General features: G+C 35.9%; 1 protein-coding gene across 6 annotated transcripts in view; it reads left to right on the forward strand.

Moving 5' to 3' along the window:
* The window catches only part of clec16a (C-type lectin domain containing 16A), a 241,706-nt gene extending 228,438 nt beyond the window's left edge, over positions 1-13,268 (forward strand). For 5 of the 6 annotated variants that reach the window (XM_059979201.1, XM_059979199.1, XM_059979200.1 and 2 more), the window contains 2 exons: positions 2,031-2,186; positions 12,655-13,268. In XM_059979201.1, coding sequence (XP_059835184.1) covers positions 2,031-2,186; positions 12,655-13,034 — 536 coding nt within the window. In that variant the 3' untranslated portion in view covers positions 13,035-13,268. Of the gene's footprint in view, positions 1-2,030; positions 2,187-7,517; positions 7,630-12,654 lie in introns of all 6 variants that reach the window. The other variant, XM_059979202.1, reaches the window with a different exon arrangement.
* The last annotated feature ends 4,907 nt before the right edge of the window (positions 13,269-18,175 follow it).

Raw genomic sequence — 18,175 nt, forward strand, 5'->3', positions numbered from 1 at the left:
TCGCCTATCCTGCCTATAGACTCCCCTATTACTGCTGCCATCCTCTTCAGTTCCCTCCCCTTCTGAGCTCCAGAACTCTGTGCTGGAAGCATGGCTCTGCCCTCCCCCCCCCCAAACAATACTTAATATGGGAAAACATATTGTTGAGGGGGACAGCCACACGGATGCTCTCCACTATCTGAAGTTTTTCCTTCCTTTCTTGACAGTCACCCATTTATCTGACTCCTGTAGCCTTGGGGTTACTACTTCTCTGTAGCTCCTGTCTATCACCTCACTTTCCCTAACATGCCAAAGGTCATCGAGCTGCAAATAAATGTGGGAGGCTGGAAGTTTCCTGGAAATCACACATCTGACACCCAGAACAGAACACTGGCTCTGTAGACATACCCCCTTATCCTCTCAATATTTAAGTAAGAAATAAGGATTGAACTTAACCTAATTAACTTGCCTCCACCTGTTGTCACCAAAGCTCTGTTGAGCCAAAGCCTCACTACTCCAACGACTCTTCTAGGCAGTGCCTCACTTCTATAGAGACTGAGTTTTTTAAGCTCTTCGCTGACCTGCACAGGGATGCTTCTGTTGTATCTGTGCGGTACTCCAATCAGCAAGGTTATCATGAGGTTATTAAATCATTAACTTTAGACAATTATGAAAATACAATACATGGGGAAATGCTTTCAAGCCTCCATGGACTATAAATGCATTTTCGTTTCCAAATAAGTTAATGTGTTCTATTTTAGGACAAGCAAATGCATATGGATCCTTACAGGCAATTAAAAATAGTTTACTTATTGTTGAGATTCTCTTTTGCACTTTCAGTTCTGTATTCCCATCAGAAGAATTTGAAAATTTGGCATCATAGCTGACAATGAATTTATCTAAATAAATTTGTCATAGCATTTAATGGTCACATTGAAAAATGGAATTAGAACAATTTTACATTCCCAGAATATAGCAAGTTTTTCTACTAAACTGATTTAAAATACCATATTCATGATTAGCAACTTTTCAATGGAATTCAAGTTCAAGTTTAAGTTCAAATTCAAATTCAAATTTAATTCTTATTCAACCAAACATGAACACCCATGTCAAATGAAAAAGTTTTCCTCCAGGCCCAAGGTGTAAAACACAGTACCAACAGTCATACACGGCCCAAGGCACATATACCAGTAAAAATAAATTTAAAAATAATGTAGCCCAAGGCCCTGAGTCCATGAATGTTGTTGGCAAGAACAAGCTTTAACAGTCCACAGACTAGTGCAATCCAGCTTGTCCACCACCAAGTGAACAGTGAGGGTCAGCTCCCAATCCAGAGTGAATATCACATCACATAGCCTCTGGTGTCAGCTCTCTTGGGCTGCTGCTGCAGGCAAGATGAGCCCTGGTCCGCGTTCCAACCGAGCCCATGCTCCCCTGTCATCAGACTTTCCAATACACCAGTGAACTGGACTTGCGGTATGCTACGTTACCAATGTCAAACAGGGTATGGTGATCACCAGGTAAAATGTCCAAGACAATCACATGCTGTTAGACTGCAGTCTGCCTTTGTGCACCAACTCCAGTGCCTTTCTGTAGCAGGCAGCCATACTGGCCATACCATGTCCAACACTTCCACTAATGAGCAAATCACTAACTCATGCCTGCAGCTCTGCCCTTCAGTTAAACTGTGCTGAAGAATAATTTGTTAAGTGTAAGCAACTGAAAGTTATGTTCTTGGGTTCTCTGTGGTAGCTGTGAATGTAAGGGGTTAAGCTATAGGAAATTTTCGTATTGAAGTTTCAAATGTTCATTTCACATAATTTACAGCATTTGATTTTCAAGCCATGACTAACTTTATGAAATTTCTCTAAATAGTTTTTAATGAAATAATTAAAAATGACTACTGCTGATGTATAAAATCTATTGGTGGGAGTGGTAAAAATAATGATTCTGGAAAAGGAGTCCTGTATTCTGAATTATTTAGATTGGAACTTATTCGATGTGCGAAGATTATTCTTTTCAAAAAAAACTTTGCTTGAACCCTTTTCTAGGGTTTGCTGTGGCACAGCACGTAAACCAGCAAAGTCCTTCTCCGGCATCATCTCCTTCCCCACCCTCCAGTGGTACCATCTCAACAAGCACTGGCTATAGCGATACCATCACAACTAGTGTAGGTTCCACTCCTTCAGCAACTCAGAGTCCCACAGGTAATTGTTCTGCAAATTTTACATTTTAATGTAGTTAATGTGGATATTTCCCTCACAGTGATGAAATTATGATACAGTACAAATCAAAACTGCCTTTTCTTTTGTTTAAGGTCATTAAGTTCAAATAAGTATCACGTTTTCTTTTTTCAGAGTCAGTTTGTCCCCAAATTGTACTGAAGTTGGTTTCTCATCACAAGGAAGTTCAATAAAATTGAATTTATTTCTGCTTTCCTGTATATGAGCAGATTTAACAAAATAAAGCTGCTCAAATCATTTGTGAGCAGTGTTACTGGGACTAATGCTAAATCAGTTGGCAGAAATAAAATGAGTACTTTGCAAGGGCATATTTAAATAATGTTTAGTGATATTTTTTTAAAACCTTAAGTTAATTGAGCAATATGAGTTACATATGCAATGTTATGGTTTAAACTTAAATGAGAAATGATTTAACACAAAATACTGCAATAGATATTTTCTTTGATAATCTAATTCTCTTTATTATCACAGTAGGTTTAACCAGTTAATAGAAAAGTGTACTTATTGCACTAACAGATTTTTGGGCTTCAGTAATCAACTTTAAAAAGTAGAAACCCTTAAGGGGAGCTTACATGTTATTGTGGTTTCATGAACTTTTGACAAAAGTTACCTCTGTCCTTCTGTTCCTGATTGTTGTGCATTGAATGCTTTTCCACAACAGGTAACAAGTAAACTTTGATTTTATCTACTTACTCTCGTTAATTCTTACAGGTTTCAAGATTAAAACTTATATTAGAGGATTAGTATGATCTCCATTTATTCTGTTGTTTAAATCTGTCCATAAAACTTCCCAAATATTACTTGATCATTGACAATTCTGTAGCATATTTAACTGTTGGGTATGATAGAATTTATGACATTGACCCAGTATATTTGCCATTTCTGGGAAGCATAGCTGCAATTTAGTAAAGTGAATCCGAGGCACTATCCCTGAAACACTTTTCTATGTCATGTCAAATATGTGTGCTTCCTTCTAGTTAGTAATATTGAAGCAGCACTCTTAAGATCCAGCAATGCTTTTTGTTATTGATAATCTTTAAAATAAATACGACACCTGTCTTTAGTTAACTTTTGATTAATCTAGTTAACATTTTTGTTCCATACCATCATCATCATCATATCACTGAATGCTTCCCAGATAAAATGATGGTGCAGTGTCTTGGTCACTGATTTGGATTAATTAATAAAATACTGTGCACAAAACTGATCTTGATTTCTCAAAAAGTAATATATTTATCGTAAAATATTCTTGGAAATACAGAGCAGTGAGTTAGAAATAGTCAAACCATCTAACTGTTAATATTTCATAAGTCCTTAGAGATTAAAGATTAGAATGACCTCCCACAGTATTCCATTAAAAGCTCACTGCAAGTTTGAGGAACAGAATTTCAACATCCAACTTGGCACATTACAGACTCATTTGCAGATCTGTTTCAAACCCAGCTTCCTGGTTCTAATAAAAAGTCAGTGACTTGAAATGTTGCTTTTCACTCCACAGGTGCTCTCCAACATTTATTTCTGCATTGAATTTCATAACTGGCCATATGTGGAGCCTCCTGCAGTTAATAAGGAACACACGAAAGTAGTAATGCAATCTTCAGTGCACCTTCCTCTGTTTGTGCCCAGATTTCTTCCTTTTCTCTTGGACATTTTGGCTCCTTGCTTTGTTGTAATTCTGGGAGAGTCCATCTAGTTCCTCAGCTTGTGACCATTCTTCCCATGTAAACCTAAGAAAGAAATGCTGAAGGATTTTGTAACTTGAAAATTCATTGTATTTGGTTGCAATGCTGTCCTCCAATAGTAACCAAAACTTCAAAGTATTTCTTTTTCTAGCATTTTGACATTAACTACAACACCACAACACTCTGCTAAGCCTAGTAATCTAAGGTAGCCAGTGAGTTAAAAGTTCAAAGTAAATTGATCATCATAGTACTTGTATGTCACCCATAGTCAGCCCTGGGATTCGTTTAATTGTGGGCATTCACAGTAAATTCAAGAAACACAATAGAATCAATGAAAGGTCGCACCCATCAGGATGGACAAACAACCAATGTGCAGAAGACAACAAACTGTACAAGTACAAAAGAAAGGGGAAAAATAATTATAATAATAAAAAGAATTAAATAAACAGTAAATATCAGGAACATAAGATGAAGAGTCCTTGGAGGTGAGCCCATGGATTATGGGGACAGTTCAATGATAGGGCAAGCGAAGTTGAGTGAAGTTATCCCCTCTGGTTCAAGAGCCTGATGATTGAGGAGTAATTACTGTTTCTGACCCTGGTGGTGTAAGTCCTGAGGACTCTACCTTCCTGATGGCAGCAGCGAGAAAAGAGCATGTCCTGGAAGGTTGAGGGGTCCTCGATGATGGATGCTGCTTTCTTGCAACAGCACTCCATGTAAATGTGCTCAGTACTGGGAGGGTTTTGCCCATGATGGACTGGGCCATGTCCACTACCTTTTGTAGACAGTTCTGTTCAAGGGTATTGGTGTTTCCATACCAGGCCGTGAGTCAGACTCAGAATCGGTTTAATATTACTAGCATACTATATGAAGTGAAATTTATTGCTTTGCAGCCGCAGTACAGTACAATATAGAATAAAAAAACCTATAAATTACAATTATTGTCAAAAGCAGAGCAAAAAAGATTAGTGAGGTAGTGTCCATGGGTTGACTGTCTATTCAGAAATCTGATGGCAGAGGGAAAGATGCTGTTCCTGGAAAATTGAGTGTGTGAATTCAGGCTTCTGTACCTCCTCTTTGGTAGCAGTGAGAAGAGGGCATGCCCTGGACTTATGCCACCTCATATCATCTAGTGTCACCTACTTCCCAAGTCTATCAATCATTTATGCAGACTTAAATGAGTTTTTACAATAATGGCTTGTGTATAAGCTGCAGTTTAAATTTAATAAAATATAATCCTAAGGAGTTTCACAGAAACATTAGAGTGCAAAATTTGCCATGAAGTGACATTAAAAAAAGGCTAAACATGGAATTTCTAATGTAATGAAGTGTCCAAAAAGATTTAACAGGCCTATTATCAATTCAAAGTTTGACACCAAATCACAGAAGAGGATCTTGGGTTAACATAAAAAACATAGAAACATGGACAAACCCATAGTACTATACAGGCCCTTTGGACCACAATGCTGTGCTGAACATGTACTTACTTTAGAAATTACCTCTGGTTACCCATAGTTCTCCATTCTTCTAAGCTCCATGTACCTAACAGGAGCCTCTTGAAAGACCCTATCGTATCCGCTTCCACCGCCATGGCTAGCAGCCCATTCCACACACTCACCACTCTGTGTAAAAAAACAACTTACCCCTGAAATCTCCTCTGTATGTGCTTCCAAGCACTCTAAAACTGTGTCCTCTCAGGTTAGCCATTTCAGCCCTGGGAAAAAGTCTCTGACTATCCACATGATCAATGCCTCTCATCATCTTATACACCTCTATCTGGTCACCTCTCATCCTACATCATTCCAAGGAGAAAAGGCCAAGTTCACTCAACCTATTCTCATAAAGCATGCTGGCCATTCCGGACAACATCCTTGTAAATCTCCTCTGCACCCTTTTTATAGTTTTCACATCCTTCCTGGAGTGAGGTGACCAGAACTGAGCACAGTACTCCAAGTGGGGTCTGACCAGGATCCTATATAGCTGTAACATTACCTCTCGGCTCTTAAACTCAGTACTACGATTGATGAAGGCCAATGCACCATATGCCTTCTTAACCACAGATTTAACCTGCATAGCAGCTTTGAGTGTCCCTCTGATCCTCCACACTGCCAAGAGTCTTACCATTAATGCTATATTCTGCCATCATATTTGTCCTACCAAAATGAACCACCTCAATTAGATGAACAAAGGCTTGGCTAAAGGGCTAATTTTTTAGAAGCAACTTAAAAGAAAGTAGAGGTAGTGAGAGGTGTTATGGGAAAGAATTTTGGAGCTTATGACCTATTCAGCTGCAAGCACAACCCCAGAATAAAGCAGTTAAAGTCATGGGGACATTTTAATGCTGCATCAGTGATCCAAAAGATGTACTGGAAAGAGATTTTAGACGGAGGTGTGAGTGATAGAAATGGAATATGAACAAAAGCCATAAATGGAGAAAACGTTCTCAGAGCTTTTATTTTTGTCATTATTTACATAAATTTAATAGTGTAAATTGAATGGCAGGGGGATACTGACATTAGAACTCTGAAGATATTTAAGCCTTCTCACTCACGGGCAAAACTAGTACAATTTGTGCAAAACTATTTTTGTCTTCTTTTGGTCCCATGTGGAATGGGTTAGATGGATTGTGTCAGTTTTTTTTGTATTTTATAGATATTAGACCTTAAGGCATAGGCACAGAATTAGGCCATTGAGTCTGCTCTGCCATTTCATCATGGCTAAATTATCTATCTCAACACCATTTTCCTGCATTTCACTTGTAACTTTTGTTGCCTTAACTAATCAAGAACCTATCAACCTCCACTTTAAATGTGCCCAATAACTTGGCCTCCAGAGCCATCTGTGGCAATGAATTCCACAGATTCACCACCCTCTGGCTAAGGAAATTCCTCCTCATCTCTGTCCTAAAGGGGTATCCTTTTATTCTGAGACAGTGCCTTCTGGTCCTACACTCCCCCACTATAGGAGACATTCTCTCCACATCCACTCATCTAGGCCTTTGAATATTCAATAGGTTTCAAGGAGATCCCCTTCCTCCATTCTTCTGATTTTAATTAGATCATTCTACAGTAACACGATAAAGAACAGAAAGGTAAATTATATCAAATGTGACTTTTCAAAGTTAATAATTTTCAGCACTTTACAATAAATGGGTTTAAATCAATAGATTCTGATGTAATTTGTAGTTTACAATATCAACGCCTTAACCAGTAGTTTGAAAATCTTTTTGTAAAGCATTCATTAATGCTGCTTTTTTTTCAGCTTATTGAAAACGATGTCTAAAACAATGACTATCTTAATCTGGTGTTTTATGATTTACAGGAATCTTTTCAACTGCTTGCTATTTTGTCTGCTTATTGTTGTATTGTGTAAATTTATGTCTGTAGCTCTTAACTACTAGTTCTATGAAGAACGTTAAACCCCTATAGATACCAGTGGCTAAGAGCTTTATACCATTGTTGTGTTTTAAAATGCTACGTCATTGTTCGTAAATTAAATTTTAAGTAATTGTATTGTCTGTTAGCTGCTAAAATGTACCCATGAGCAAATCCACCTCTTTCTATCCATTGTCGTACTTTCCCTATGATCTGTACCTCTGTTCTACTCCTTTTAGTAAGGTCTGGCAGGAGAGGAAGACGGCGAGTATTTAGTCTTTCAGAGGCTGAAAGTCGTGGCGGACACTGGGTTTAGGCCTCCAGGCAGCAGCTCACACAGTGCAAACACAGGCAGGTTTATGTTACATTCCCCAGCCTCTCATCATTTAGTTAATTCATCAATATCACGATAGTCTATTTAATTGAACCCAGACCAAGTAACCTTTTAATGGCATGCAAGAATATGCAAATATCTTTGTGACCACAGTCCTCAGAATTGCACCTGAAAATATCAACTTATGAAAGGTAAACCATAGCAAAGCGGACAGGAGGATTTAATTTATTAATTAAGAACAGTTAAAATAAATGAAAATTTTAAAAACTGCAGATGCTGCAACTTTAAGCATAAACATAAATTTCTGGTAACAGTTAGCAGGTCAGTCAAAGTCCTGGAAAGGGTTCCCATTCTCAGACCCAAAATATTAACTTTGTTTCTCTTTCTACAGTTGCTGCCTTACCAGCTCAGTGTTTCCAGAATTTTATTTTCTATAAAATAATAAAGGGTCCAATCATATGAGAAACTTAATTCATTGTACTGTATTATTTAAATGTATTTATGTGACCGTGGATATAATATTTTCAAATTAATATAATCATCACTTATTGTTTAAAAAGTTTTTTTTAATTTTGGGTCTGTATTGAAGTTTGCAGCTCTTGTTCAGAATAAATCTAGTTAACTAAATACTGAAGGAAGGGAGCCCTTCAAATTTGGCAGTATATGTTAGTAACAATAAATGATCTTATATGGAGCAACCCCCATCAGTGTTGCTGATTGTTCAGCAAAGTAGTAGTGAAACCACTTCCACCACAATAATTAATACTTTGAGCTCCAGGACTCCATGTAACTCACATTAGACAAAGCAGAACTAATTAGGTACATAAATTATGTGCTTAATCCAAAATGAAAGAAGATAAAGTACTCTTTTTTTCCCTTATCAAATGATCTAAGCTGTCTGTAACTGCACTATACCTTTGCTCATTTTAGTCTGTAGCTTTAATTTTATCCCCTCAGGCAATTCTAATGTCATTGTGACTTCAGAGTCACTAAACAAAAATGAGTAGAACAGAACCAACCTAACATATCTTGTAACATAGTTAAACTTACCAAGGTGTTTCTTGGAATATTATTAAAGAAAATTTAACAAGTCAGTAAAACTCCTACAGATCTAAGCACCAGGTTATTACCAATTTAAATCCCTTGCAACCTTGGCCATAAAGTCTTTAAAGCTCCTTGATATTCTTGGTATCAACATTTTTTAAAGATGGATTTTATAAAATACAGGTTAAATTACTTTGAATAACTTTTATATTGAAAGAAATTGAGGATTAACAGTGATATTTTCCCTTATTCATTAAGCAATATTAGTGTTTAAAATATTTGACTGTAGGTAGTTCTTGAGATGTATCTTTATTTCATTCTGAATTATTTTTTAAGTTAGTAGTCCAAAACAGTTACAGAAATCAGAGTCCTCTTGACATCTCCATAGAATGGTGTCATACAAAAATTCAGGGGAGAGTCAGCATAAATTTTTCTTTGGCCACTATTTAATTCAGAATAATTTGAAGGCACTGTACATCTTAAGAACAGTCTACAGTCAAATATTCTAAAGATGTGACAACAGGTGAATTGGCTCTCTGAAACCAAATTCAATGGCTCCCTTCCCTTCAAACAAAGAATGTGATAAATAAGTAAAGGAGAAACAAATTGGATAATGGAGAGCACAAAAAGGGATTAACTGGATTGCTGGAAGGCTTCCTGCTTTCCTGTTATTATTCCAAAGTTTTCTAAATGTAAAGTACAAATGAATGAGTAGAATGCATCTTAATTGGTAACAGGTCAGTATCGTACCCCCTAAGTAAGTTTAAATTAATTAATTACATTATAAGCAATGATTTTTATCGAATTAAGGGTGTTAGTGTGTGCACACTCAGGTTGAGATTTTTAAGTACAAACAGAAGGAAAGTGGTTCTGATATTTGGCAGTACAAGTTTATCCCAGGGCTGGAAAAATTCATCCTTTAATTTTTATCATGTCCGTTAGGAGTTTAAAAATTAAGGTTTCTTTCACTTGCCAAAAGTAGAAGTATATCTCAGATGTGGACAAATGCTAACTAATCCTGTAGGAAAGAAATGCAAGAAGATTGGACGGTACAAAGAAAATGTGAAATGGAAATGGAGTGAAATTAACACTGATAGTGCAATTATGCTAGTGAGTTTACTTTAGTTTTATCATGTTGGCAAGTGAAATATTCCAGCTCTGGTTGGTCCCCATTTAATAGATTGGCTTTGGATACAACATTGAAATTTAATGATTGCATGTCAGTTTCTATCAGTCCATAATCTAATTTATACAGCATAATTGTTTCATCTTATTTTATTAATAAGTTGATGTAAATTCTGTTTGCTTTTATCTTTCTCTAGATCTGTCATTCTGTTTTCCTTTTTGCCAATTCCATTTTTCATCACACTTCAAACCTTTCATTAGAAACCACAAGATATGCCTTAATGATAACATCAAGGCACCAGAAATCTTTTTTTTTCTATGAATATGCTCTGCTTTCAGGCTTCTGGGTAGATTTAATTGTGCTGAATGAAGCATTTCAACTAATTTCCTACTTTCGTGGCAGAACAGTTTTAACAACAAAATGGTTTTAATGAATTAAGTATATTTTATTAATATATGCAGAAATCATCCAAAACTGAAAATTGTGCTCAGAAATATACCTTGAGATCTGGAAAACTCTAGAAATGGTGGGTTTGTTCTCTTTGAATTTGAGTTAGATAGTATATTCCTGGCACTAATAGAACTATGGGAAGTGATGTAATTAGACTCAAAACCAACTTTTAATGATGGTTACAGTTGTACAACATGCTTCATTCTACAAGCAGACAGAATTCCTGCAATCCCCTGTGCCTGTTTTTGTGGTTGGTTGCATTTTCCAGCCACCTTATTCCAACGTAGGCAAATGTGCTTTTCATCCCGCATTTAGACGCATATGCATGTAGCCTGTGTGACTCCAACCCTCGTTTTCAACCTTGTTTCTGCAGCAAACAAACTCCATCTTGCATTGCTCTTCCATCATTATTGCAGTAATGGTTATAAAGTACTGTTTTTGATGGACTATTGCAGCCACAAAGCCACACTCACCAGTTTGTTAGTAATACAACTTAGTTTTGCTAAAGAAGTTGTTGATGTCAGTAGATTTACATTGAATATTCTGTGAATCTATTTGGAACTAAGGAGGTCTTACAACCGATGATCATTCTTATCATTCATAACATATTGACAACTCAATGTATTAAATCTATTCCATCAAATTTAATATAACAGTTTATCAGACAAAGTGCTTTTTCAATTTTAGATTCTAATATGCATTTTTCATAAAAATCTAAGTCTTGGTTTTGGAGGACTGCTATAATAAGTGCTCAAAATATCAGCAGTGCCCTTAAAATAGTTTGGGTTAGTCAGATGTTAGTGAAAAGCATGCAACAAAATTTATAAAAATTAAGAAGGGATTTGTCATGTATTTTTCTGCAATTTAAAGTTTAATTTTTCCTCAGTAATTTATGGGTTTGATTAATGAGCATCCCAAAAAATTTCCCGACCTATTACTGGGAGAAAATAAAATACAACTGATCAATCTATATGTTAGGAAAACAAAAATGAATGGTTACTATTGAAACTGGGTTGACTGAATTTGTGTTCTAACTGGCATGCTGTACACTGGTATCCTGCTAATGTAATACCAACAACCACTGATTGCTATTGTGCTCTTGGTCCTGAAGTCCAGACTCTTGAGGAAGTAACTTCTCTGTTTTTAAAACAAAAGACATTCTGCTTAGGTTGCATACTGCTGCAAGCCACTATCACTCCCACAGCATTGAAGCTATGATCTCACTACCATGTGGTTGAGCACCATGGAAACCAGGCACAGCATTTACATTGGGCAGCTGCTCACTGCTCATTGCTAAGTTGCAGCTGGCTGGCACTGTGAATACCAGCATTCCCAATGACCATCATTTGTTCTTCTACTTAGAAGCCATAGAAACCTCCCTCTCTTTGGTGGGCAACTACTCAACCTTGCTGGACTTGATTTTTCATATAAATATTCCCTCAAGTAAATTTGCAATCAACACTAAAGATGGCAATCACGTTGAATTCTAAAACGCAGTTTGATTATCATAGACAGAACATGACACTCACGGCTTATTCTTGGGAAGTACTTTGCAACATATTAACATTCGGTATACGTACAAGTGACGTTATCTCATGATCCAATGATTTTGCTTATCTATAAAATCTAATACAATATGGTGCATTCAGATTCAAATTTTCTATACATCTTCTCTACCATGCTGCACAGCTATGCAGAGGAAATAAGTGGGTGGTAGGCTGAGGAAAGGGAGATAATTGCCAGGCCAATATATTGGATAGAAGATGAGAAAATAAAGAGAATTTGTGTCTCACGTAAAAACAGCAAAGTATATAAAGTCAATTATTTGATAATCGTTCACACATTACTTTAGTCACTTTCATGTTTCATCTCACCTATTTATGCTTTTCTTAGTTTCTTTTTAATCTTTTGCCTTGCTGTCATTAATTTTGCCTCTTTATCTTACAGGAACGTATAATGTGAATATAAAATGAAGCCTTATGCGATTAGATCATATGTTAATTATCAAGTATTCCTTAAAATTTCTTTTCAGATGAAGAGATTATGATGTTTGATGTTTAAGAACAGGGCACTAACTGTAGAGAATGAATGTTCTTAATCTTCTTTAGTTGTCATCTTATACACTAAGCCATCAGTTTCTCTTGGGTTCCAATCAATGACTGTGACAGTACAATTGTTGGAGTATTTCAAATCTTTATCTATCTTTGTTCTTGTAAATCATCAAAATGCACAATCAGGTTCTTAAAATCCATGGTTGGTAAATACACAGTAAGCGTGCCTAGGTGTCCTGCTACTGCAGCTTGGTCATGTAGAATAGGACACACGTTTTCGGAAATGTCTTTTTGACAGTGAGTTTTGTTCACATTGAAGTTGAAATTTTGCTTGAATGACAAAGCTAAAAAATATTTTTCTTTAACATTAGATGGACCTGAACTTCAAGAGCAGTCTCATTTGACTTTTCCAGACCAAGTGGAATTTGTCAATGAAACCTATTCTTCACCTCCTACAGCAGAGGGTGGCACAAGTTGTCACTCTCTCCCCAGCAGTACTGAACATGAAGCAGCTAATCTGGCACCAAGTCTGATTCCAGCCCATCAGCCAACTATATCGCTTATTTCTGACGACAATACAGATGCATTGAGTGTGGAATCACTGACGCTTCTTCCACCAGCTGATGCACAGCACATCCGGAGCGTGAGCACCTTAACTCTGGCACCCACATTATCTGAGTCGAATGTGATGACAGAGAAAGAGGACACCAAAACAAATCAGAAACCCGAAGTATCCGAGTCCACACATTAGATGCAATGTAAACTTCGAACCATCTGGTTTTGTACAGTGGAAACAGGTCTGAAAAGCAAGAAAATTAAATTTATTGTCAAAACCCAGCTGAAAAAGGAAAACTGGTAACTCTGTGGGGCCGAAAAATTGCTTGTAAATTCCTGTGATTCTGTGTCTGGGATCCTTGCACTAGTTAGTATACAGTTAGAGATTTACAGCTGAAGGACATACGCTATGTACAACTTTTAATACAAAGTCCAATGCCAGTCAAGCCTAGTCACTGATTAGAGCTGTGTAGGTTAATCCTTCCTTCTACCTGCCATTTTCAAGGGATCTCAACAAAATATGTGCAGCTGAGATGTGTATTTTTTCAGCTATGTACATTATATTACTGATTTCACCCAAATGCATTCATAGCAGGGCTAACCGAAGCATTTTTATGAAACCGCAAGTTGTAAATTTATCTTTATTTTACCCTAATATAAAATTCACTCATTGTGAAAAGAGCTTTAATTAAAACACGACAAACATCTAGCACAACTACTTAAAATTAGATGCACCAAAAAAGTTGATCTGCATTGTAATTAATTTGAATAGATCTCAAACCAGTTTTGTTACACTTGCATATTTGCATAGTGTTTGTTTTTATTGTGATGTTTAAAATATATATTTAATAAGCTCATGGTAAAAAGAATTTTATAAAACTAAAAATGTAAAGTACAAATTACTTCCACAAGATGCAGGACTAGCTAGTTATTTATTTAATTAAACCAGGAACATGCTCTTACACTTAATTAATATGTAAATATTGGGAATTGCAAAAGAAAGACACTTAAACCACGGAGCAACACTAGTACATAATCTGTTCCTGCAGCATTTAATTATTACAACACCTGATAACACAGAGTGGGGAGCACAAGTTGAAGCCTTGGTGTCTTAGTGAAGGAAAATTAGAGAGTTACTACCTTCTTTCTGGTTTGTGTTTGGCACCATCAGACAGTTTGCATTCACTTTTAAACCCACGCGGGTTTCTTTACTTGAAAGTGGATGTGCTGAGAAATGTTTATTGCGGCAATTAATGCCATCCACACCACTTACATAGCAACACAGGAAAATTATGGTTTGTAATTTGAGCTATTTCAGAGCTCCTCAGAAACTTTGATTTTGGAATAATTTATAACATATTATCGATATTTAACCTAGCTATATTTAGTTTGTCACAAATCCATACAGTTTACAAATGGACAAAATTCATTCATCCTGCTGTCAACCAATTGGCTTCTGTGCGGCTTCTCGAATAAGATCTGCTCCATTTGTATTTCAGCATTGATCCAGATGAGGAAAAGTAATTATAAAGTTAATTATAAAATTATTAGGTTTTTTTGCTTTGGTCTGGGGATATTATGTTGTTGTAACAAAACCAAAGAGAGATTAGAAATGTCTGAAACAATTCTTGGTTACAGTAGATAGAACACAATGGACAAACTTGGAATGAAATTTATTTCAAATATAGGTAAAAACAAAGTGACCTTTCCACACATTGAGAAGATGTGCCTGGTCTCTGGCATGAGGTCAAGCAGTGCATACAATTAATGACAGTAAGGAAGCAGCTGCATTGTATGAAATTGAACATAAATTATTTATTGTAATGTTCTGACATCAGTGCATGACTGTTTAAGTAATCTGATATATAATCTTAAAAACTCTGTGATTGGTCTTTTACACCAGTTTTGCTATTCTGTGCAAACACTGATTGATATTTATTCGTAACAGGCTTTTACACCTCTTGCAGCTGCACTAGTTGATTTTGGCATCAAGGCATTAATTATGTTTACATTTTTAAATGTCATTCTTTGAAAAGCATCAGTGTTCAGCTACTGTTGAATCAACTATAACATAATTTACTCCTGCTAATTATTAAACCCCTCAGTTTAATGATACAGCTAAGTATCTAACATTGAGAAAGAGAACCAGCTGGTGTTGATATTCAAAATCTACATTATTGTTATCTGCTTATTTTACCCTAATACCTTATGGAATCTGGTGTCACAAGTGCAATCAATTGAACTAATTAATCTGAAACTGTATTCAAAACTATCATCTCAAGAATAAAAGATTGCATGGACGGTAATTATTTCATCATGTAGGTCACTTAATTTAGTCATGATGATTTGAGGCCGCAGGGTATCTCAAGTTACCACTGTGACCTACAGTCCCTAAATAATTTCATAACAAGGCCTTGATAATAATCCACAATACAAAAGTCTTCTACATACTTTTAATTTTGTGCACAATATCCATAGTGGTAGAATGTTGCTTTGTATAGTCCATTTGACCATGATCAGAAGCAAACTAGAACAAGATATTAAAGCAACCATACTTGTTGGGTTTCATCTGCCATACTAATACAATACATTCACACAGGCTTGAGCTGAGATAGAAGTATGTCTCAATTTCATCATAAACTGTCCTATACATTAATAATATTTATTTCCATTATAAAAAATACTTTTTAATTATATAATACTATTAAGGAAGACAGTTAACAGAGACCAAGGCCTATCTAAATATTCAGCCAAAAAGTAAATCATATTGTCGCTATGATGATGATTGTGTTTCACTTAGTAAAAGGAAAGGGACCAAGTATCAAGCATGTGACAAGTAAAACAAATTACTTTTCTCTCTAAATTACCTGACCATAAAAGCTATTGATATATTAACAATCTCCCAGAATTTCCAAGTGCCCGTTAAATTTTGTTCCTGCAATTCCTGGTCTGCTACTGGAATAAAAATTGCTTTAACCAGTAACAGACTTTTTATTGACATGTTCTAAGGATATTGCACATCATTTGAAAGTTTTGATGTGACTATTCATCTCTAATTGCTGATGACCAATGGAAGGCTTAAATTTATGGAGGAAAAAATCAATTAAATATAAAATAGCTCTCCTGGAGAAAACTGTGCAGGTAACTGTGTTGTATAAATGTACTGTTTTGGTTTTCTTGCAATTATTTGCTTGAGTTTTTGGTGCAGTCTATTGATTTTGTAGGACAAAGTTAATCTCAATTTTATCTGTCTCATCAAGTAGTTTATCTGTTGGTGTTAACTATTACATTGCAGCATTTGGATTTAACTGACCATTGGTCTTAATATTCACAGAAGGCCGGGCTGGATATGTGAAGTTGTAACATTTTTCTACTGATTTAAAAAATAGTGCATTTTCCTGCTGAGAGAATATTGATCTTTGTATCAATACAATCAATTTCAGAGGTTGGTGTACGTCATGTTCATTCACAAAGATTTTCCTAACCTCAGTGTCCTTGCAAAAATTAGTGTGTGCTGAAGTTGCAACAGCAGATGTGAACTTAAAATGATTTGTATCCTTTGCCACAGTGACTTGTGCTGTTTAATAAACAGCGCAGAGGCAATGAACAATGTACTTTTAATTCGCTGCAAAGGATGCATTAGTACAATATATGGACTTAATGTATGGAACATATTTTCTCAGCTCAGTGAGTTTTGTATGATAGATTAAAACAAAATTGTAAATGAAACATTTGTGTCAATTGTGTGTTTAAAAAAAAACAACTTTCTTTACTTCAGGCTAAGCAATACTAAGATTATCTCCATTAATGCTTTTCTGGTCCCATATTAGTTCTGGTGCAATATTTCAAGCTTGTTGTCAAAAATAGCATAATGGGGAAGTGTAAAGTAAGCTGTAAATCATACCTAAATTGGAAAGTGTGGGTTCAGTTTTAACCAGGAAAACTGCTCTGTATGTGGAAACTTTTGCCTTGTTCTCATTATGGAGATTCCTTTGAGACTTCTGGGTTTTTTTTGCACTCTGAGCTCAGGTAGTACAGGTAAGGGTCATGTAACCCGGGTATTTCACAATGCTCCAAAGGGCAGACCAGGAAAAACACACTATGTAACTTGTCTGTCGTCTACGCAAAGGCAATAAATATGAGGTTTGTTTTGCATTTCAGATGTGTTTAATTTTTACTCTGGAGGTTGTTAGCTCATTCACCATGTAAACGGTTAAACCATTCACTTCCATGAATGGCTGTCAAGGAAGAGTGGTATGATTTGAAGTACTTAATAAGATTTGGTACATTTACTGATAATGCAAGTGTATGATGGCAAAATTTTGATGATAACACTACTTACTAAGTAACAAATCTTTCTGGCATTCCAATCAAATGTTTCATTCATTTATTCCAAGTATATATAGCAAGTATGACATAAAGCATTTATGAATTTTTGACAGCCTTTTTCACTGCTGTGTTCCCTACTCAGTAGTTGGGACATTGGTTTTGTAAAATGAACATAAAACGTGACTAAATTGGAAAAATGTATAAGCATATGGATGCAATAGTGTTTCTGTGATCAAACTGTTTCAAATAATATGTTAAATTGGGGGAAGTGTCTCTAAGAAACCTAAGGATTGAGATTGGGGTCTTTTAAGAACTATTAGTGCACACTGTAAGCCCGTTCATCATTCTCAATGGATCATGATATGAAGTTAGAAAACTTTCATTCTGTATTAGTAAAATTCTCTGCAGAAAAATATCGACTAATATATGTAGAGGGAAAGTTGGAGACTTCCAAAGTTTAGCAAGAAGCAGGGGATTTTATGAAGAATCTTTTCAGAGAAGGGGCAGAGGGGATTGGAAAAAGAAGTCAAGTCCTCAAGATGAAAGCAGTGAAGAAAAGCTGTCGGGGGCTATGACAGGTGATTTTACACAAAAGGTTAAGGAGGGGGTAATGGAGCTTTCTAAGAAGGGTGAATGGTTAGAATAAGAACAATGAAAAATGAAAGGCAATGCATGATTGAAAGAAAAATATGCTAATTTTAAGAGAGAACTAGTGAAGGAAGAGACAATGTAGCTCAACACTGGGTGAAAAAGTTGGAACTTTTCAATGAAGTTGTTTGAGTACACTGTATTCATATGTGTACAATGGGGCAGCTGAAGTTACAGAAGTCATTTTTGTTTGAAATTGTCAAGTGATGACCTATGCTACAGAAGCACTCTTATTACAAAATATTCTACAGCATCACCAGTATCCACACAGCTTTCATTACCGATGCAATCTAACTACTCTCAGGCAGTGTTCTGCCATGGCCGAAATATTTATTTTTACATTGGTTCCTCTTAGTTAAG

Source organism: Hypanus sabinus, chromosome 9 (genome assembly GCF_030144855.1).
Source record: "Hypanus sabinus isolate sHypSab1 chromosome 9, sHypSab1.hap1, whole genome shotgun sequence".
Lineage (NCBI taxonomy): Eukaryota > Metazoa > Chordata > Chondrichthyes > Myliobatiformes > Dasyatidae > Hypanus > Hypanus sabinus.